The 21,619-nt window shown below is 41.2% G+C and overlaps 1 protein-coding gene across 2 annotated transcripts in view; it reads left to right on the top strand.

Moving 5' to 3' along the window:
• The window catches only part of peak1 (pseudopodium-enriched atypical kinase 1), a 103,934-nt gene that overhangs the window by 56,644 nt on the left and 25,671 nt on the right, over positions 1 to 21,619 (top strand). For both annotated transcript variants that reach the window (XM_004570286.5, XM_004570287.4), the window contains one exon: positions 17,326 to 20,857. In XM_004570286.5, the coding sequence (XP_004570343.3) occupies positions 17,454 to 20,857 (3,404 nt within the window). In that variant the 5' untranslated portion in view covers positions 17,326 to 17,453. The remainder of the gene's footprint in view (positions 1 to 17,325; positions 20,858 to 21,619) is intronic.

Here is a 21,619-nt window from a genome sequence, read left to right as displayed (position 1 = left end):
GGAATACTTTAGTCCTGTCACCAGTGGCTATATTGAAGGTAAACAACAGCAACTGAGACTTGAGACAGTTGGAACTGCTAAGAGATAATGACTGAGCCTTGCTACTTGCTGTGAGGACTTTGTTTTGACACTGTCATTTCGTTTTGCATCAACTGTTCCTAGTCAAATCTGTCACTAAGTAAGCGATGGGAGGTGAGCTCATAATGAGGTGAACTTGTCACACTGCTCATATCTATTTGTCAGCGCCTACCACTAAAGGGCTCATGTGGCCCATGTTTACTGTCTGGTGAAGACTTTAGCCTTGAAGAAACTCCTGAGTAAATTTTCGAATAAAATGTGTGCTCACGTTGCAAGTAAATCATGTTCTTAGAGATTGAGTTTTCACAATTAATGATTTGAAAATGCAGTTCTTGTTGCAGTTTTTCTCCTGCTTGCATTATGTTTATTATTTCAAAGAACACATGAAAATACCTGATTGTGTCCTACCATTTATTTAAAGCTCAGATACATCTCTGAAACATGGACACAACTGTCTGTTTTTCCAGCATAAAACAAAAAAACAACAACAAAATCCCAGTGGAAGCTTGAATTGTTGCCGATGCCACAACTCATTAGACTAGAGGCATGGCACTGTCGCAGTCAAGTCTAGGATCACACACAGACTGTTTCTAAAAGCTGAATGTAAAGCCAATGTTTGAATCAAAGTGTGGAGGGCTAAGGTATCAAAACTAACACGCTAACCACTCACAGATAGTTGCTAATAAGAGATTGTGGATGAAATAATACTAGTACACTAAATCCACAGCTTTGCTACTTCATGGATGAGCTCGTAAATCGTCAGCCGTCACTCAAAGTAGCCACGCCCCTAATTTTAGGTCTTAACAGTAACCAGGTGGATGAGTTGTGGCTTTGAATGAGTTGTTATGGAGTTATTATTGGCTGTAAAGACCAAAACAGTTTTCTGTACAAGGCAGTAAACATGTTATTTTACATTGTTGAAGTTGGTCATTCAGCTTCAAGTGGCCATTAGAGAAACTGGAATTTCTTTTTTTTTTTTTTACATTTTTATTATTATCATCCTCCCCACACACACATACACATCCCTGGAGGTTACAGCTTCTGGATCAGTATCTGTGTTATTTATACACATTGTTATTGTCACTCTTTCAAAGCTGTGCGAGTGCCTCACCAACTCGACTTGTCTTCATGCGAGCAGGCCAGCTGCAGCAGACAGTTTCACACAAACACAGAGTAGCAGCTGCAAAACTCAGAGAGAGTGAGCCGTCTGGCCGCTTAGTACATTACAAGTGGACTCAGTCCATTACACCCAGTCCATCTTGAGTTACAGCCACATGAATGGGGACTTGATGCATCGTGAATCCCATAAAGGAGATGCACAGTAAAAGCCATTCATTTCCCTTTAAACATTAATCATTGCACCGTACACAATATTTTTGTGTAGAGTTCAGTACGGTTGTTTGTCAGCCAGTGAGTCTTAGTGTTTTGCCTGTTTAAGTGTTTTTGCAGTTGACACATGTAAAAACAGGGTTTTCATATATTCAACAACGATTTAATGCTGTTAGACGTAAATCGTCTGTTTTTTGCGTCTTCCTGCTTGTGATCTTTTCCATGTTGCTGTTTCGTTCTCTCTCTTATGCGAGGGTTGGATGAAAGGCAATATCAGCCTTTTTTCATGCAAGGTTTTTTTTTTTTTTTAATGTTTTATGTTATGATTTATGTTAACACTTCCATTGTCTGCAGTTAGCTAGAATAATGTTATTTCTTGACTGTCAAATTTATATTTACATTCATTAATGTTCATCTTCAATGCTGCAGTAAATCATAAAGGATGAAAGGCAGTCACGGGATGTTAAATTTGCTGGTATTCCGGATCAGTTGTGATAAAGCTGCGGTTGAAATTATGTGGATAAACTGAGGCCTGTGCTTCCTCTCTGCTCCTTTCTGTTGTCTGGCTTCCTTGGTGGTCTGCATATTGTTGGCTCTGTAACTTGTTTGGATTGTGAAAGTGACTATTGAACATTCTGTAGGTTACATACCATGTCTCTCAGTACTGCTCATTTGTTGGAACATAACTCTTATAGTTAAGCCTGTAATTGAGCTTTGTTTTTACTTAGCTGTGTCTGAGTTGTATTTCCTTAGTGGCTGTTTTCTCCCTGTTGCCTGCTCTGCAGGTCATGTCAACATAAGTTGAATGATTTATCTCTTACTGGTGTGTAACCAAATTAGTGCACTTAAGACACATAAATCTTTTTAGCTAATAAATCCTAAACTGGTTGCTTTTAATGTTCGGCTATTCATCCTTTTATGTGAAACTTGTGTCTTTTTAATGGGATTCACCAGTTGCTGTGAAAATCCATCTTTTTGTTCGACCTGCCTTCTTGGAGTCAGTACTTGTGAACATAAACATCCCTCATAAAGACACTGTAAGATCCAGCTAGTGATATTGCTGATGCTTCTTTGGAACTCCTCCATTTCCAATGAGATCATTAATGTTTATTTCAGCTCATTAATGCCAGAGGAGATGTAATAGGGACTGAAGCTGATTTTTAAGTTAACAAAGAGAGGTGAAAAATTGCATCTCAGTTGTGCAGTAAAATGAATGGTTGACTGTACTTAGGACACAAGTTCAATTGGGCAGCTAGTGAGAGGCATGCTTCCTGGAAAAACTCCTTAAAACTGGAGATACGGACTGTGAAGTCATTTTGGCAGCATTGCTGAAAACGAGCTGAAATTTGGTCAGAACTAGGGAGCGAGTCAGCCATAACTTGGAGTGGACTTGCTTGAGAAATTGAAACAAGGCTGCCGTGTACCAACACTTGTGTGCGCGCTCATCTACATCTACAGGACACGGCTTAAACCACTGTTGCCACAGAAGTAACATGAGTCCATATTAGTGGGCCTGCAATGTAATTATTTTTGTTCCATTTTTTTTAACCAAAGATAATTGTAGAGAAACTTGTTACATAGCAGTAGGACCCTTGACTAAGTGAATAAATTAGTCTTGGATACTACTGTTATTTAAGGAGTCAGTACTTAGAAAACTCTGAGAAATGCTTGAAGGGCATCACTTTAAATCCCTGGATGAGCAGAGAAAATCTGTGGAAAGGAGGCAATAAGTGAAGCCCGAACTTCATTTGCTGCTCTTTGAAAGCACTTCATCAATGTGCTGAAACTGCTGCTCAGAACCATTACTTTCACTATCTGTACACCAAACGGACATGTTTAATATAGCTTATGACACGCTGTCAAAATTATTTATACAAGAACCAACCAATAAAGTTTCCGATTTGCAGGACTGTAGGACTGAATATGTCAGTTTATATGTTAGCTGCCTAATAATAGCAGATTTCAGTACAATACAGCAAAACACTTTAGGCAGGTTAGCTTTACACTGGTTGAAGCAAAGACTGAAACAAAGAGAATGGATGTGTACGCTTGTCAGAGAGAAAAAATAATGTTGGTGCAGCTCCAACAGTCTAGCAGTTGCCAGGCTAGTGCAATTAAAGCATCATGAAAAACCAACTTGTTTTGAACTCATAAACTTAAAAACTTCAACATCTGGCAAAAGGCAGCCGAAGAGCCAACTACTAATGTTGGAGAAGTGATTATCCGTCCAGTAGAGTTCCAGGGACTCATCTCCGATGGATCTCAAAGAAAAAGAAGATCAATATAAAGTGTTGATCCATCAAGTTCTGCTTCAGTGATCCTTAGTGATGACTCCTTAAGTCCCTAGAGCTCTAAGGGAGTGATAAAACACCCTTCCTCCAAAAGAAATATTCTTTTATTTGATCATTTATGTTGTGAGAGTGGTGTCTAACATGGTGGCCTAAAATTTCCCATAGACATGCAGTTGTGTTTTGGCTGATCATTTCCTCAAAACATAACGTATGATGTCATTTTCATCGTCATTTCTTATCAAAACATTCAGTGACTCTGTGCCCTGTGAATGAACAAACCACTCCCAAACACAGCAAAACTGAGTCACCTGATTCCCACAAGTTCCACATTTTTTCTTTCATTTGTCAGCCATCTCTGACCTCAAGAAATAAGTCATATTATAAAGCTTTTTGTCCTTGCAGCTGGCTGGTTGATGGGCCCTCGAAAACATGAAGCCTGGTAAAAAGTGACATTGGCTAACTGCAGCATCACTAACAGTAATGCTCTGTGTGCTTCGTGGCCTATTTTCCTTCCCTCCAAAATAACATCTTGAAAGCTTTTGATGTTGCACTCAAAGAATATATGACAGTGGTTTTCTTCTCTAATGAACTTGTGGTAGAAGACGACGACTTTTTCTCGGCTTAACAAACAACAGCGTGCCCTGCTTTCTCACACTTTCTGGCATCGAGCTCTGCAGTTCCATCCCTATTTCATATCTATTCTGCTCTTGTCTATCCCACTGCTACGGCTGTCTTATCATTCAAGCCCTCTGCCATAAAGCAGCAGAAAATCCCATATCCCATCTCCTCATGGCTTCAGCTTTCAGCCTTGGTTATTCTGCTATTATGTACCAGGCTCAGCGAGCTTCCACTCCCTCTCAATAAACGTGCTCTGGGTGGGAAATGAGCTCCTGTCCTCAGTATTCTGATTTTTCTCAAGGGAAAAACATTGCCTCTCTTTGGAGAGGTAAGTGTAGCAGAATCTGATTTAGAAATTTAACACGAGTTTCCTGCTTGTGGTTCTGGTGCCTTGCTTCTCTACATCTCAAGCGCTCATCTCCCATTCATTGGTCACGGTTTCACATCTTTGACTGGTTTGTCTGTTTTTTAACAGTCTCACTACTATGCTGTGGCTCTCTGTGTCTCCATATCCCCCAAATTAAGCCTTTTTTGACTCAACAGATTGCCCTATATGTACATGATATTCTTTAAATGTGTGAAGACTTTTCATGTGAACGATATAACAATATGAGGTAGATCTTTACATTTGTGTTGGTGGTAAGTTCTTGTGTCTTGTTTACAGTCATATTGTTTCTTACCTGGAAGTTAAAAATTCTCCTGCTATGTGTTTATTTGATTGATGCAGTGTCAGCATTAATGCAGACATCTCATCCACTCTTGTGATGAAGAAAGAACCAAGCTGAAAGGCATGAAAAACTTGATTTGCCAATGCATCTATGTACCAGCAGAGATCTGGGTAATGACTGAGACATCAAGGGCACAAATACAAGGGACTGAAATGAGTTTACTCCATAACGTGGCTAGGCTCTGCCTTAGAGATAGGGTGAGGAGCTTGAATGTCTAAAAGGATATCGGAGTAGAGCTGCTGCTCGGTGTTGAAAGGTCTCAGTCGTCCAACTGGAAGGAGACCCCAGGGTACACCCAGAACTCACTGGAGAGATTATATATCTTGTCTGGCCTTCGAATGCCTCAGGATCCCCCAGGAGAAAGTAGAAAGTGTTACTGGGTAGAAAGATGTGTGGAATGCCTTGCTCAGCCTTTGAATGGATGGATTCTGTTTCTGTTTTTATAAATCATCTACCCTTAGTTTGATATTTGGTCGTCAGCCCAGGTATGAACATACGTCGGAATTCCTCAAACCTCTGTTTGAGGAGTAAAAAGCAACAGCATTATTGCCTCCAGTACAGGATGATGTAATGATGTGTTATCAAAAGCATATATTGAATAAGCAGTGAAGAAAATGACAAGAAATACATTTTAAATTGAGGCAAAAGAAAATGGATTCTCTACATTCTCTACCCACAAGTGTTTTTGTTAAAAGACCTCTGGCAGTATTTTATCTTGTCATGAATCAAACAAATCACTGATTCTAACCAGAGCCCAGAGCCTGTGTACTTTTGCCTACAAACTGCATTCAAACTTGCTGATATATCATTGGTTATATTTCAGTTCAACATAAATGTTATCAAACTAAACTGTTCTTCTAACAAACAGTAGGTTTTCTATCTTAGTGTCTCACATTCAGACAGACAGAATTGTTGCATCCTGATCTCTTCAGCTAGCCCAGCCACACAACTAGACACCAGTGCCTACCTGAGTCAGTCTCAAGCAGGTGGTAACAGGAAGAGCGATGAGGTTGGGCCGGTTGGGCTCCGCTCTGGTTTAGATGTACTGGTTGCTAAACACATAGTGACATCCTTGCAGGCTGCCTCCGACAGGTCCCACATGCTTTATCTTCTTTAGAATGAGTATATCTCTGGTGCGTCAGTTCACTCAGCTGTGACTGATGGAGGGCAATGATGAGGAAGCCTCAGGTGTATTGGGTGAATAAAAAAAAAAGTACGGGGAGATGTGGTGAGATAGGAGTTTAAAAAATGGGCTTTCAAGTGTAAGAAGTAGGAGTCCCAGAGAGAGGTTTTCGTTCTAATCAATTTCATCTTTTTGCTAACATCTGTGTTGGTTTGCTGCATATTTAACTGACTCCTTGAACTATTGCTTTTTTGTTTTTGTTTTTTTAAAAGGCCGCACATTGAGATGAATGTTTTAGGCATTCCTAGAGTAGATTTCAGTAAATAAAGTTCTATCCCACCAGACCCTCTCGAGAAGTTATTCTTATCCCAGTACAAATCTGGGTCTCACTTGGCAGTCCCACGGGGGCTTGTGACTTGGTGGTAGTGGCACCAAGCAGCAGGTGCTGTGTGATATCTCGCCTGGCACAAAACCAGACAGTGTTTGCTGCTATCAAATGAGGAGCAGATGGTCACAGATCATCGGTCAGCACTGCATCTCATATGAACGACTACCTTGCACTGATTTGATTGGGGGAAAAAATGTAAAAAATGAAGGGTAAAGCAGAAACCTGCCCTCAGTCCTCATCTTATTTGACTGTCTTTGTTTTTAATGAGACAAAGCTTTGTTGGTTTGTGTGATGTTTATCATCGGTATGAGTAGTTTGTTGTTTTCAGATTTTTGTCATTGAGAGAAAGCCACAAGTGGCACCACCAAAGTTTCTACATTTTTGTGGGAATATGGGATTGAATTATGCATTTAGGCGCGTGTGTGTGTGTGTGTGTGTGTGTGTGTGTGTGTGTGTGTGTGTGTGTGTGTGTGTGTGTGTGTGTGTGTGTGTGTGCGCGCGTGCGTGTATGCGTGTGTGTGTGTGTGTGTGTGTGCTTTTTGTCTTGTGAATGCTCATTATGACAGCAGCCACGGTTGTCTTCATAGAGCTGTCAGATTTCGATATACTGTCTTGCGGCCTACTCGCTGACAGGAATCACTGACAGCACAAGTCCCTTTGAGATGAAGTCAACTTTATATGGTGGACAAAATAATAACAATTAAAAGAAACACACACGAGTCTTAATTAGGCTAAGATTTGGATTGTGTACCACAAAAAACTTAACAAAAAGCCCCACAATGCATTTCCTTATGTAGCTTTTACATTTTCTGACAGGCTGTATAAAAAACATTTCTTTTATAAAGAAACTAAAATTGCTGTGACGCTGGATCATATTTGCTTACATTGTTTGGCAGCTGTCCCTCTACTCCTTTTTGATTGTTTGTGGGGGTGTTTGTGAATCCCTGTCTTATCCTTCAGAGTGTGTGTAGGTGAGCTGATGCAAGTGAATCCTTGTTCATCCTAGTTGCTTCTGCATTGGACCATTTTTGTTGTTGTTTTTGTTTTGTTTTTCCAGAAATCCAGCTGACTTCTACATTGTGTGTTGTCATCAGATCTGCATAGTGTAGAGTAAGCTGTGGAAATTTTAAATCTTCATTGTTGTGAACTAATACTCTTAAATATCATTTGTTTGTTTGCCATTATTTTCACTGGACAATAGGCTTGATAATTAGGCTTTTGTTTGTTGTTTATATGTTGCTCTTAGCCATGATTCACTTTGTGCAACCTTTTATTTTTGAGCAAGAAGAATAGGGGAGTCGCATCATGTTACAGTACTGTGAAAAAAGTCTTGAGTCTCCCCTGTTTCTTTATATTTTGTTGGCTGCAGGAATTTAATGAGTCGTTTGCAAACATATTTATTGTTGAGTTTGTACAATTCTAATGACCTTGAAAGTCAATATTTGGGATGACCACCTTTAGTATTCAACACAGCGTGAGAACTCTCTCAGGCAAGATTTCTTACCATTTCTTTCATCTTCAGGAATCTCCAGGCTTCTTGAAGGACATTTAAAGCTTTTCTTTGGATGTTGGCTGCCTTTCGTTCCACTCAGGATGATTCCACACTACCTGAATAACGTTGAGGTCCGGGTTCTGGAGAGGCCAATCCGTGACTGGTAGTGTTTCATTGTGTGTTGGAGGCAGTCTTGTGTTTTTTTGCATTGGCAGTGTGGTTGAGATCACTTTACCAGACACTTTGCAGATGGTATTGCATGGTGGGTCCAAATCAGACTGTGTTTTTCTGTCTTCATAATTCTATCAGTTTTGCTGAGATCCCCAACACCACTGGCTGAAATACACCCCTAAGCCGTGACACATCCTGTTTTACTGATGATTGTAGATACTCACTATTGCAGCTCTCTCCTGTCCCTGTGTTAACAACAATTTGAACCAGAAATTTCTAGTTTGGATTTGTCACTCCGTAAAACCTGTCACCACTGATTTTCAGTCCTGTTTATATGTAAATTGGGATACCTCGTTTTTCCCTTCTTTAAGAATGGCTCCTTGACAGCCACCCTTCCATGGGGACAATTTTTGATGAGCTTCAGAAGACAGTGGATTCATCTGCAGAGCCAGATGCATCTCTCAGTCAGAAAATTGTTAGGCACAAGGACTGGACTGAAAGTGAGTGAAAAAGCAGCCAATGTCCAAACAAAAACTTTGAAAGTCTTTCAGAAAGACCACTTTAAAACAATGACCCAAAAATCAAAATGTAAAGAAATCAGGGGTAGCTCAACATGTTTTTTGTTGTTGTTGTTGTTGTTGTTGTTGTTTACAGTACTGTATGTTCACGTTTCTCCTAAACCACCGATGTCAGTCAATATTGAAAATAATCATTAGTCCCTCAGTAAATCACTCAGTGTGGAACTGATCTATAGATTGCAATAGTTTTGGTTGAAAATAAAACACATGTAAATAAAAAGGCTCATAGTTGGACAGGACTGCTTGTTTCTGGCTCTTGAGTTTGACACACATAGGTTCAAAAGCTCATTGCAGCTCTTTAGCAAGTTGGTGGCCTTCCCAGTTGAAGCAATTTGGTGTTCAACATCTGGTTCCGGACATGTGGACAGGTGGAGTCGAAAGTCAAAACATGTTATGTAATCACAGATGTAGTTTACCAAGTGAATGCATAATCCATTTTGTCACAGATTTGGTGTTCACATGCAAGTCATGGTATGTTGTTGGTGTTCACAGTAAAGTGTAAAGGTGTCTTTGTTGGCAATGGGTTGGATGGTGTAATTGCGTGTGGGACACCTTGTAGCTCTGGTGTTTGGTGGTGTTGGTTTGCATAAGTCTCACAGCTTCTGCTTGAAGTGCTGTTTGAAATAAAGCGGGGCAGGAGAGAGACAGATTTGCATATCTCAGAAGACAAAGCAACAGTGGGGAAAAAAGAAAGCCTTCAGTAAACGGCCTGAATAAGAAGAGAGTGGGTAGGGAGAAAGAGTGGGAAATTTTTGAGCCACAGGGAAAAAGACAAAACAACAAAGAAAAAAAACTTTGCGAGGGAAAAGAATAGAGGAGGAAGAAATGCAGATGAGACAGAAGAGCTTTTGGAAATGAGTGGAGAGGAGACTTTGGGGCAGCTGCTCGTACACAACAAACATTATAATTCTTATGAGATGCAACATAATTATAAGATAATTATAAGACACAAAGAGCATTATCTGAGTTTGATTTGGGGATTTGGCTCAAACACATATTTCCCCATGTAATTATGTAATAATCTATTCTTTATTTACATGTAACACAACCTCAAATCCTTTCCAGAAAATTTGGGACACTGTGTGAAATGTAGATAAAAAGTGAATTCATATATTTTTGCTAAAACAATAAAAACAACCAGTTTCAACATGTGATGTTGCATCTGTGCCATTTAGAAGTGGAAATAAGATTTAAGTGATTTCCAAATCATTGCAATCTAAGCTGATGTGCAGTTCACAGTGAATTCTAAATTCTTTGAAAAGGTGACCCGAGTGCGCTTCTGAGTTTCATTGGAAGTGGCTGGCAACTAGTAGATTACAGTCATAGCAATAGTGACTGCAATATGTGGTGCCAACAGATAATTTGTGAACAGCAGGCTGACACATGTAAGTGACCGTTTCCAAAACAAAATAACAGTCGTACAGCTGACAAAGTTTTCTGCTGAGCTGAGACAGCACATAACACCCGGCGTTAGCTTGTTCCCACCCACACCGTGCTCCAATTCCAGTTTGAGTTGCTGGGTTAAAATTCCTAATGAAATGCTTGGTTCTGTTTGATAACTATGCTAATGAAAATAGTCATGAAGCCATCCTATAGATTAGCCAGATTTCCTTCATTCATTGCTACTTCATTAAATGGCAACATTTTCGTAATGCTGTAACCTAATTTCGAACAAGCAGTGAGGGATGTCCCGTGTCCTCGTGACAATTTGTTAGAGATAGAAGATGTCTCAACTTTATGTTGATTATGCACTTATCTTTCTAGGCACAAAAAAATCAAATTTTCTAGGATGCCATTACAATTTTGATGAAGAGCATTTCATTACCTGTATTATCTGTCTTTACTGACATAAAGGGATCCGTTTAAATTGTCACTAATGCCTTGGCCTCATCAAATATACATGAAAGGAAAGTCGGTGATAAACAAAAACACAAGATGGGGGAGAATAAATGAGTAGACAGCAGTAGACTGTAGATAAATTATGCGTTTATTAATCAGTATTTATGTTTGGTAGAAAAGGTGGTTATTTCCTATATTCTGGATAAATGGAAAAGCAGCTTCTAAGAAAGAGAAAATACGACTGTCCACACTAATGGAAATGCTGCAGATTCAGATAGTAGAAACGCACAAAGATGAGATCAATAAAGCAATGTCTATGATAAAATAATCCCAAACAAAGCGAGGGGGAAAAGCATTCCTGTGTTAGTGAGCAAAATGTCTGTTTATCATTGTTTTTATTAGTATTGGATCCAATTTGCTGTATTGTTATTCATCACATTTCCGCTGTGTTGCATAATATTTGTTACATAATGAAAGCAACACAAAAATAGATGTCTATAATTTGGCTGATGGCCATAAGTAGGAACACTTTTATTGCAAAAAAAAGGAGAACTGCATTTAGGATCATGTTAATGTTGAAACAAAGTCGATTGCATAAGCCAGAGGGATTTCTTGTGTCACGATGGTTTTCTCTTTCTTTCTGCATCAAGTCGGATGTATTATAGTTTAATGACTGTGTCCCTCACGTTGAGCTGTGTGAGCTGCTTTTCGTGGTTTACGAAAAGATTAATTGGTATAAGAGAAGTCATCCGGTGCTTCATTTGTCCTGGGTTGTCCTAGATTGTCCTGGTATCTACATATTCTATTAGTTCATCCCCTATTCTCAAATATCTGCAAAGACTTGTTAATACTTATTATGTATTCTTGATGTTATCTGTCCAGTCTTTCTTTTTTGGGGGCAATCGTGGCTCAAGAGTTGGGAGTTCGCCTTGTAATTGGAAGGTTGCTGGTTCGAGCCCCAGCTTGGACAGTCTCGGTCGTTGTGTCCTTGGGCAAGACACTTCACCCGTTGCCTACTGGTGGTGGTCAGAGTCCGGTGGCGCCAGTGTCCGGCAGCCTCGCCTCTGTCAGTGCACACCAGGGTGGCTGTGGCTACGATGTAGCTTGCCATCACCAGTGTGTGAATGTGTGTGTGAATGGGTGGATGACTGGATGTGTAAAGCACTTTGGGGTCCCTAGGGACTAGAAAAGCGCTATACAAATACAGGCCATTTACCATTTACTATTTTTTTTTCCCAGTGTTAATTCTAAAAGCAAATTTTAAATTTTAAATTTGACTAAAATGTCATTTAGTTTTGGCATCTAGGTTCTTTTGGTTTTAGTCAACTAAACATTGTAGAATATAAGATTGTTGTCGGCCAAACCTAAAGTTGATTCGGTTGACTAAAATATAACTTGTAAAAATGTTCTCCTGTTTTTACTGGAGAACGTTGCTCTAATGGGTTTAAAAATTATTTTCCCTTGACTCTTCTTTTCTTCCTAAGTGTTAACATGTTACGTATTCATGAGAAACAAGTGTGGGAGCTAGCTGTACTGTTCCCCGAGGGCTGCTGAAATGTGTTCCTCCAACATTACTAAACAAGGAGATTAATTCTGATTGGATCAAACTCTTCCCGCCTTTCTACAAAACTTATTCAGTTCTGATTGGATCTCATCTCTCTAGAATATTTTCATCTTGTTTTTATTCGTTGATGAAGGAGTCAATACTTTTCATTATAATTTTTGTCCTTGTGCATCAGCTTTTATTTATGATGAAAATGAGCAAACGGTTTAGAGAAATGCTTCTTTCCAAGCAGTTTGATTTATTATTGCAGATGCTCTGATCATTAAATGTAAATAATCTGTGATTGTTAGTGTTACATTTATAGTAAATTTTTAGGGTTTTGACCAAAAGTGTTGCAGTGTGCTGCAGTCATGCAAGAACAGGTGGTGGGAGGTCTTGTAAGTTACATCATGGATCTAGTTTTGCTCAGAAAAAATCTATAATATACAAATATGTTTTACTTGTTGCTGGGTGCAGTGTCATATTAGCTCCCACTGTGACAGGATTTGAAAATAAAATCAAACAGCAGCAGAATTTTAATGAGGGAGAAGAGAAAAGTAAAATATGTTGTCACGTCCATCACGGGTGGTTTCTACTGGTGGATTTGTGGATGTGACACATTAAATATCTGATATTTCCCAATTCTCTCAAGTGTGATCAGAATTATGGCAACAATGAAAAGTGAAGTATCTTATTAGAAAGCACCCTGATAGCTGCTGCTCATAATTTCACCAAACTGATTTGGAGTCAATAAACACAATAAGGAGTCTTTTTTTCCTGATTTCCACAGAAAACTGCTCGCTTCCTCCCCTCCATCTGCTGTCTGTCAGGGAAGAAATAATGCACTTACAAAGTCTGCCAGGTCTACATCTTAGCTGCATTTTTTTAGTGTGCAAAGCATTGTTGAAAAAAGTGAGATCCTTAAGTCTCAGGATCTCGTGGATGTTCATGGAGCAATGACCCACAGTTTGCGCTGGAGCAGTTTGCAGCCAGTTGTAAAGCAGCTAGGATGAGAAGTGGCACCTCTGAGTCTGAGGCCATGGTTCTGAGTCTGAAAAGTGGCATGCTAAATCAGGGTTGGGAATGAGTTGCTGGAGGATCTCAAGTGCCTCAGGGTTTTGTTCACAAGTGAGGGAAGAAGGGAGTGGAAGAGTGGCAGGCGGATTGGTGCAGTATCTGCAGTATTGCGGATGCTGTACTGGTCTAAGTATGAAAGTGAAGCTGTTGATTTACTGATCGATCTACATTCCCACCCTCATGTATGGCAACAACCTGTGGGTACTGAATGCCAGTGGCATGAATAACCTTCCTGTGTGGGGTGTTTGGGCTCTCCTGTAAAGATAAGGCGGGCGTCCTTTCGATTTTTAAAAGCACATGTGAAAAAGCAAAGTCCTAATAATGTTGTCCTGTAAGGGTCAGAATTGGACAAAACAATGATACGTGCCGTCACTGTAAACGAGCAGAAATACCGTTAAGGTCCTTTCACAGACACACTGGGCTTTCTTGGGCTTTAGAAAGTTACTTTTTGAAAGTCTGCCACAGTGCCTACGTGTCACACTGTGACAGCTTTGGAATAATATTGTGTGAATTACAGCCACTGTTTCCTGTGTGGATGCAGCCTGTTCGGTGTAACAGGATAAATCTTCTCCCGCCCAATGTGACTCGGTCAGCAGAGTTTGATTCAGGAGTTCCTCTTTTATTGTGTCTGGCCCTGGGCGGGGTGTTGTCATTGTAACATCCTTCCGTACGGGACCTGACGTCCATGATTCACCTAACCCTGCTGATATCAGCTCTGCTATGAGTCATCCACAGCTTTATTTGGTTAACTGCTAAGTTCAGTCATAAAAGTGCAAAATACTCAAAGATTTAATTAGGTAAATATTAATTTGCTAATGCTTTTGTGATAAACTGTCAGAAGAGAAGAAAAACCAAGGTTCTCTTAACATTGTTCTGTTAATATTGCATTTTAAGTTTCACAGGTGGTCATTGTAGAATGTCTGCATGATTGTTATTTGGTTGCCTTAAAAAAACATTCTGAAAATCTGTGTTTGGATGTCTTTTTACCTATAAAGCATATTCACTTGTGAGACCAGCCCAAGTGTTTTAAAATAGTCCATTGGTGGACCCTATATGTCAAGCAAAGCTGAATAAGCTCTTAAATCCCAGCCAAAGACATAATATTGGTTTAGAAAACAACACTTAAATTTATTGCTTTTTATTGCTTTTTTTTTATGCACCTTCTTTTGTAGTTAACTGTTTTATTGTATTTTATTTTATTTTTTCCTTGAAACTAATCTGTTGATGGCAGGCTAGTTTTAGAAATGGTGCATAAACTGCATAAACAGATTATGTAACCTACCATTCCTGTGTAATATTTAAACATGGACTGAGCTTGAATTTAATTGGCTATTTGAGTTACACTTCACTTATTATCCATGGATTTGATGTTAATGTGGTATTTCAGAGCTTGTTATAATTGGCTGTGAGAAGCTGGACTGGTCAATCAGGATAAAGCACATCTAAATGCTAATGGCTTTTTCTTTGTCTTTCTTCCTCCATTAGATTCATGATTTGCATTGAAGTGTGGCTTAACCGGATATAACAAGGGTTCCAGAAAAATGTTTAGTCCCATCTTTCCTTCTTTGAATGTATTTAGTAAACAACTAGGGTAGGGCCTTTATCACTCTGCTACTTTTTGTTAGCATTGTATAATTACAGAAGTACATAAATATGACCGGATAATTGGACTTGTGCTGATAACCAGAGTTTTAAATGTCAGCCTTTGTCATTTTACAGATTGAATGGTGTGGATTTTTCACCACTGATCTTTTTTTTTTTTAAGTGGGTTGTTTTTTTTAATAGGTGCCATTGTTTTTAGAGTTTATTTTACTTAAAACAGTAACTGTGTGGTTCAGTGCCAGTTTTCAGGTCTTTGGTTGTTTGCATTCAGTCCAGCATGAAGAGAATATTAAATGACCCAATTTCAACAGGTGATTTAATATTGAACAGACAGAGGTGTCTTATTGAATGCTTATTTTGAAAATAAGTTTCAGTCACACCCCAAAGGCTGTGAACTGTGTATGTTCTTGGGTTTCTTGTATATTTTTATTTTTACTTGGTTTTGCCTTGAGGCTTTACTCTTTGATATTTTGTGGATTTCAGTCTAATTTCCAGCAGTGAAACATCAAATATTGACAGTTAAGAGGAAATCAGAATCATCAGAATCAGAATCAGAATACTTTATTGATCCCTGGGGGAAATTATTTTTTGTTACAGTGCTCCATTTTAAACCAACATTAAGACAAGACAGACAATACGCTAACTAAGAATAGTACAATATATACATATATATACATACATACATACATAAGTCACTTATAAATAAATATTTGGAAAAGAAACATGTGTAGTTGTAGCAGCAAACAGTGTGTTAAGTGGATGCGTTGTACAGGGAGATGGCCACAGGCAGGAATGATTTCCTGTGTCGTTCAGTGGTGCTTTTCGGTAATCTCAGTCTCTCACTGAACGAGCTCCTGTGACTGACCAACATGTCATGGAGTGGGTGGGAGGTGTTATCCAACATTGTCTTTATCTTGGACAGCATCCGCCTCTCCGACACCACCTTGAGGGAGTCCAGCTCCATCCCCACAACATTGCTGGCCTTACGGATCAGTTTATTAAGTCTGTTGGCATCTGCGACCCTCAGCCTGCTCCCCCAGCATGCAACAGCATAGAGGATCGCACTGGCCACCACAGACTCATAGAAAACCCTCAGCATTTTCTGGCAGATGTTGAAGGACCTCAGTCGCCTCAAAAAATAGAGACGACTCTGGCCCTTCCTGTAAAGTGCTGTGGTGTTTTTAGCCCAGTCCAGTTTATTGTCAATGTGTACTCCAAGGTATTTATAGTCCTCCACAATGTCAACACTGACCCCCTGGATTGAAACAGGGGTCAAGTGTTTCCTGGTCTTCCTAAAGTCCACGATCAGTTCCTTGGTCTTTGCCACGTTGAGCTGCAGATGATTCTGCTCACACCACGTGACAAAGGAGTCGACCACAGCCCGGTACTCTGTCTCATCATCCCTGCTGATGCATCCAACCACCGCAGAGTCATCAGAAAACTTCTGAAGATGGCAGGTCTCTGTGCAGTGGCTGAAGTCTGTGGTGTAGAGGGTGAAGAGGAAGGGGGAGAGGACAGTCCCCTGTGGTCACTCACTGGCCTGATAACACATTTTCCATAGCCATCAGTCATCCCTCATTGTCATCAAATTTTATGTGAATATGTATCGGAAGAAGCCCTGCACATAGTAAAGTGGTTAGAACTGTTCCCTCACAGCAAAAAGGTCCTGGTAAAGTCCAGTCTGGGGCTTTTCTGTGTGGAGTTTGCATGTTTTCCCCGTTTTTCCTGCTTGGGTTCTTTCTGCACGCTCGGACTTCATCCCACAGTCCAGAAACATGCATGAGGTTCAGTTAGTTGGTAAACCTAAATTGTGAATAGGTGTGAATGTGAGAGTGAATGGTTGTCTGTCTCTTGTGTTGGCCCCATGACAGATAGGCAACCTCTCCAGGGTGTACTCCACCACTCACCTTGTGAAGCTGGGATACCCCCCCCCTTGCACACCTGAATTGGATAAGCAGAAGAAAATGGATGGATGGATGTATCACAAGAGCCACTGGTCACACTGATCATGTGTGAACTCTGCTGAATCACATTTTCCATCTGAGTAACAGTTCATAGGGTTTTGGATTTTGATTCAGTAACAACATCAGTGACTTCATTTTACTTAAGCTTGACTCAAACAGTCCATAATAATAATAATAATACAGAAATAACCTGTTTCAGTTCCCACTGCTTCTGCCCCTTGCCTTTCTGAGTCTTGTAGGACCATTTTGGGTTAGAAAACAGATCAGCTCCCTGTAGGATGGACTGAGGTAGTAGAGAAAGTTTGCCACCTAATGGAGAAATTGAAATACTGCTTTTCTGAATCATTCTCTCCCTCCCACAGATGATTATTTTTTGTTGTGTTTTTGCTTCTGCCTTTCTGCCTCATCCTACTCTTTGTTACCAGTGTTGCATGAATAAATCTAAATGCACAACTAACTGAATTAAGTTGAATGTATTCTTTTCTCTCCTGTTGTGTTTTTCAGGTCTGAGGTCCTCCACGTTTGAATTGTTTCAATCATTATTCATCTACAGATACTCACTGTAGTTTGGAGCTTCATGGAGGGATTTCCTGTCCACTGACCTAAAGGGCTGACCTTCTGGACCCGCAGCCATGTCGGCCTGCAGCACCTTCACAGAGCACGTGTGGAAACCAGGCGAGTGCAAGAACTGCTTTAAACCAAAGAGTTTGCACTGTCTAGCTCAGAGTAGTGGAGGGAAGCCTCCTTCTGAGCAAAGACCTCAAACATCCCAGCAACAGAACCTTCCAGCTGCTGGTGCCAGAGCCAATCCTAACCATACCACCACCAACTCCCAGCGGACTGGCAGTGGATCTGCTCGCTCAGGACACTTCCGTCCACCTGTGGCCAAGAAGCCAACCATCGCTGTTAAGCCCACTATGATGCTGCCCTGCTCCTCTGCAGGACTTGATTCAGATGGCAATCTCCAGCAACCACCAAAGGTAATAGAGCAGGGGAAAACATCAGCCTTCACAGTCTGGAATCGCAATGGACTGAACCGCAAAAGACCTGGTGGGCCCAGCAACAACAATGAAGGAGAGGATGACAATGATGAGATTGAGGGTTATGGACCACTTAGCCCAAGGACACCTAGTGGAAATAACAACAACAGTGGATTGACAGATGTACTTAAAGAGATTGCTGGGTTGGGCCCTGGTTCTAGTCCCACGCAACTTTCTGGCTCAAAGGACTTGTTTTGGGGTCGGATCAGTAGTTCATACCGACGATCCTTAGAAAGAGGCATACCAGCTTCAAGCTGTCTGGCTATGGGAAGTAGTAGTGGTGGTGGTGGTGGAGTTGGGAGCACTGCTCAAAAACGGGTATCCCTGAGCGATAGTACCAAGATCATCAGCACAGAAGGTGGTCGCTTTTGTTATCCGGACTTTACAAGTGAAAGTGAAGATGAGGAGGATGAAGATGATGATGATGAGGAAGACACTGAAAGGGATGATGATGAAGAGCATGAGAGCTGGGATGAAAGCGATGAAGAGTTGGTAGCCATGGAAATCCGTATGCGAGGACAACCACGATTTGCTAATTTCCGTGCTGCCACATTGTCTCCCGTTCCCTTTGCTGCGGGGAAAAAGTGGAATACTGTGCCACTTCGCAACCGCTCACTACAGCGAATTTGTGCGGTGGACTATGATGATAGCTATGATGAGATCTTAAATGGCTATCCTTCTGTGGATTCCAATGGAGGGCTGATTTCCTACGGACCTCACGATATGCTAGGCAGCGGCTTCCTGTCAAATTCTGAGTCTGCCACTTCTCCTGAATCATCGTCATCAATACCGGAGGATTCTCGAACAACATCCAGCAGTGGTAGCAGCGCTAACTGTGTCCTTCGAAATGGCTTGCATTCTCCCACATTTTGTAAGCCACCTATCACCTGCACTTCTCCTCCTAAGAAGGAATCTGTCAACAGGGCACTGAGTCCACTAAAGGTAGCTGAAACACACAAGGCTGTCCTGGCTATCAGATTAGAGGATCAGGATGGCAGAGAAGGGATGCCAATGCCCCAAGCGCTTCCTGGTCAGCCAGTCACTATAAGTTTTAGTCCCACAGAGGAGCAAGCTAAACCATACCGTGTAGTAAATTTGGAAAAGTCATTGATCTGTAAGCCTTACACTGTAGTAGATGTCTCAGCATCCATGGCCAATAAAGATGAACAGATTCCAGATTCTCAAAAACCCAAAAACCAATCGATGCCTTCAAGCCCTACGACATCTAGTAGCACTCCTTCAGCCCAGGCCGTAGCTCCAATGTCCCCAATATCTGTGTCTTCTCCTGTGATGCCAACATCACCTACTTCTTTTGCTCTGTCAGGTTCATCCCAAAAGAAGATTAGCAGCATACGTTACCAAGAAGTGTGGACATCAAGCACAAGCCCTCGCCAAAAAATACCTAAAATAGATTCAGGGGTTGGGAATAATCCTGTCCCTGCCCTGACCACTCAGCACTGCAGCCACAAGTCAGCTCCCACTTCTCCCATTGCTGGGCTATCTTCTTCTCGAACTGTACCTGTGAAATCCCCCAATTTATCAGAGATCAAATTTAACAGTTTCAATAATGCAGGCATGCCTCCTTTTCCCATTATTATCCGAGATGAGCCTGCTTATGCCCGCAGTGCCAAGAATGCTGTCAAGGTACCTATTGTTATTAATCCAAGTGCATATGATAACCTAGCTGTGTATAAGAGCTTTCTGGGACTCAGTGGGGAGCTACCACAGACAAAAGGGATGGGTAATAGGGTAGCCAGCCATACTTATGAAGAGATTGGATCCTCTGAGAGTGTCCAGTCCGCCTCAACAGAGAAAACTCTCTCTGGTAGAGGAACATCAGAGCGAGCCTCCTTTGAAGAGACAAAGGTTCCACTTGAAGCAGTGTCAAAAGCACCAAATCTACAACCTAGAACCACTACAGACTCTTGCACTGTGACAAGCACTGTAATGGGCTCGACAAGTGGGGCATTCTCACCCACTATATCAACAAATTCTCCCGCCAATCCTGCCATTACTGCAAATGCAAATGTACCTGCAGCCAGCACTACTGCCAGTATTGTTACACACACTTATAAGACAGGTGGAGATGCTGCTTGCAATAAAGATGATAATACAAGCTTAGCTTTATCTTCTGGGACAGCTGTAAGCCATAGGGAGGAAGCCAGTGCTGTGCTTTCACAGATTGTGGCCTCCATCCAGCCTCCTCAATCTCCTCCGGAGTCCCCATCAGCACAAACCAAATCTTTTAATTCCGAGGAGCTATATGCCCTCCCACCTGATGCCATTAAGGAGACCCTTCTTCGGCCCAAGTCTCTCTTTTCCCCAACTGATGGCTGTCTTTCCAAGTCAAAGAAAGACACACCCTCAAAAGTTTTGTCTAAGTCTCAGAGTGCCTCTGCTGCTGCCCCACTCTCAAGCCCCCAGCCTGAGCCCACTGCCCCCTTCCCTCCTCCAAGATCTACATCCTCTCCTTATCATGCTTCTAACATACTCCAGAGACATTTTGGAAACTGGACCAAGAGCTCTGCCTCCAGTTCACCAGTGCGACCTGGCGAAGGTGAAGCGAGTCCTGGAGGGGAAGGGAGACGTAGTTTAGCAGAAAGCTCCAAACCTAAACGCTGGATCTCCTTCAAGAGCTTTTTTCGTAGGCGGAAAGACGAGGATGAGCAGAGGGAGAAGCTGGAGAGAGAGAAGGAGAAGGGCAAGCTTGTCGGGCTTGATGGAACTGTCATTCACATGCTTCCACCACCACCAGCTCAAAATCAGCACTGGTTCACTGAGGCAAAAGCAGAAGATCCCACCCAGAAACCAACCATTATCTTCACCTATAAACCAGACACTGGCAGTAGCCACGGCGATGAAGGAGAACTACGGGTAGAGGAGTGCAGAGAAACTACAATACTGAAACCTGACGGAAACAAAGATCCTAGGCCTTTGAGTCCAGGCAAAACAACATCCTCACCCAAGGCTGGAGGAGAAAATTGCAAGGATTTAAGGTATTTTAAAATTTTTGTTTAGTCTTCTGAAACCAGCAAATGCCCTAAAAAATGCAGTTATTTAATTGTAGTTTCGGTTTTCAATAAGAATACTGTCAGAACATGAAACATGTTCATGTTCATAAAATCTCACCACTAGATTTTAGTAGGTTTGCAGATTGCAGTGTTGAGTTCTATTGTCTTACCCCTCTCAATTCAGCTGCATAATCCTAGCTACGGAGCGTGCTGACAAACAGCTTTAAAACTTTGTCAAATGAGCCCGATACATGTCGATATGAGTCAGTGAAGCTCACTTCTGACCGATGACAGCAATACTGAGGTGAGTTGTGATAAATATCCTGACCCTTTCTGTCAGTCAGATCAGCTGTTTTTGCTGCTGTTAGGCACAGTTAGCTGCTGTTAGCCAGTGTTAATTAAACTTTCCTTGAAGTGGATCTGACATTGTTAGACCTTTACACATAGCAAATAATTGCATTTTCACATTGTATGAGAGTTTAAACTGTCGGAGGGAATGTGAATTTTTTTAGGACACTCAAGCCTAAAATTAGCTTGGATAATGTTAGCTTATAACATGCTGTCGTTGTTTAGCTGGCTTGTTGTCAGCTGTCTGGAAACGGGATGATCACATGTCACATTAAGTAACTGTGACAATATCAGGAATAAATAATCATGTTTATCGACAAGGATGATGTTTTATTCAGATGCTGGTGGTGTTGTCACTTCCCTTCATGTTTTCACTTCTTTCACGAAGGAGACCCCTTC

The sequence above is a fragment of the Maylandia zebra genome, linkage group LG7 (genome assembly GCF_041146795.1).
Source record: "Maylandia zebra isolate NMK-2024a linkage group LG7, Mzebra_GT3a, whole genome shotgun sequence".
NCBI classification, from domain to species: Eukaryota; Metazoa; Chordata; class Actinopteri; order Cichliformes; family Cichlidae; genus Maylandia; species Maylandia zebra.
This window is presented reverse-complemented; position numbering and strand designations above follow the sequence as displayed.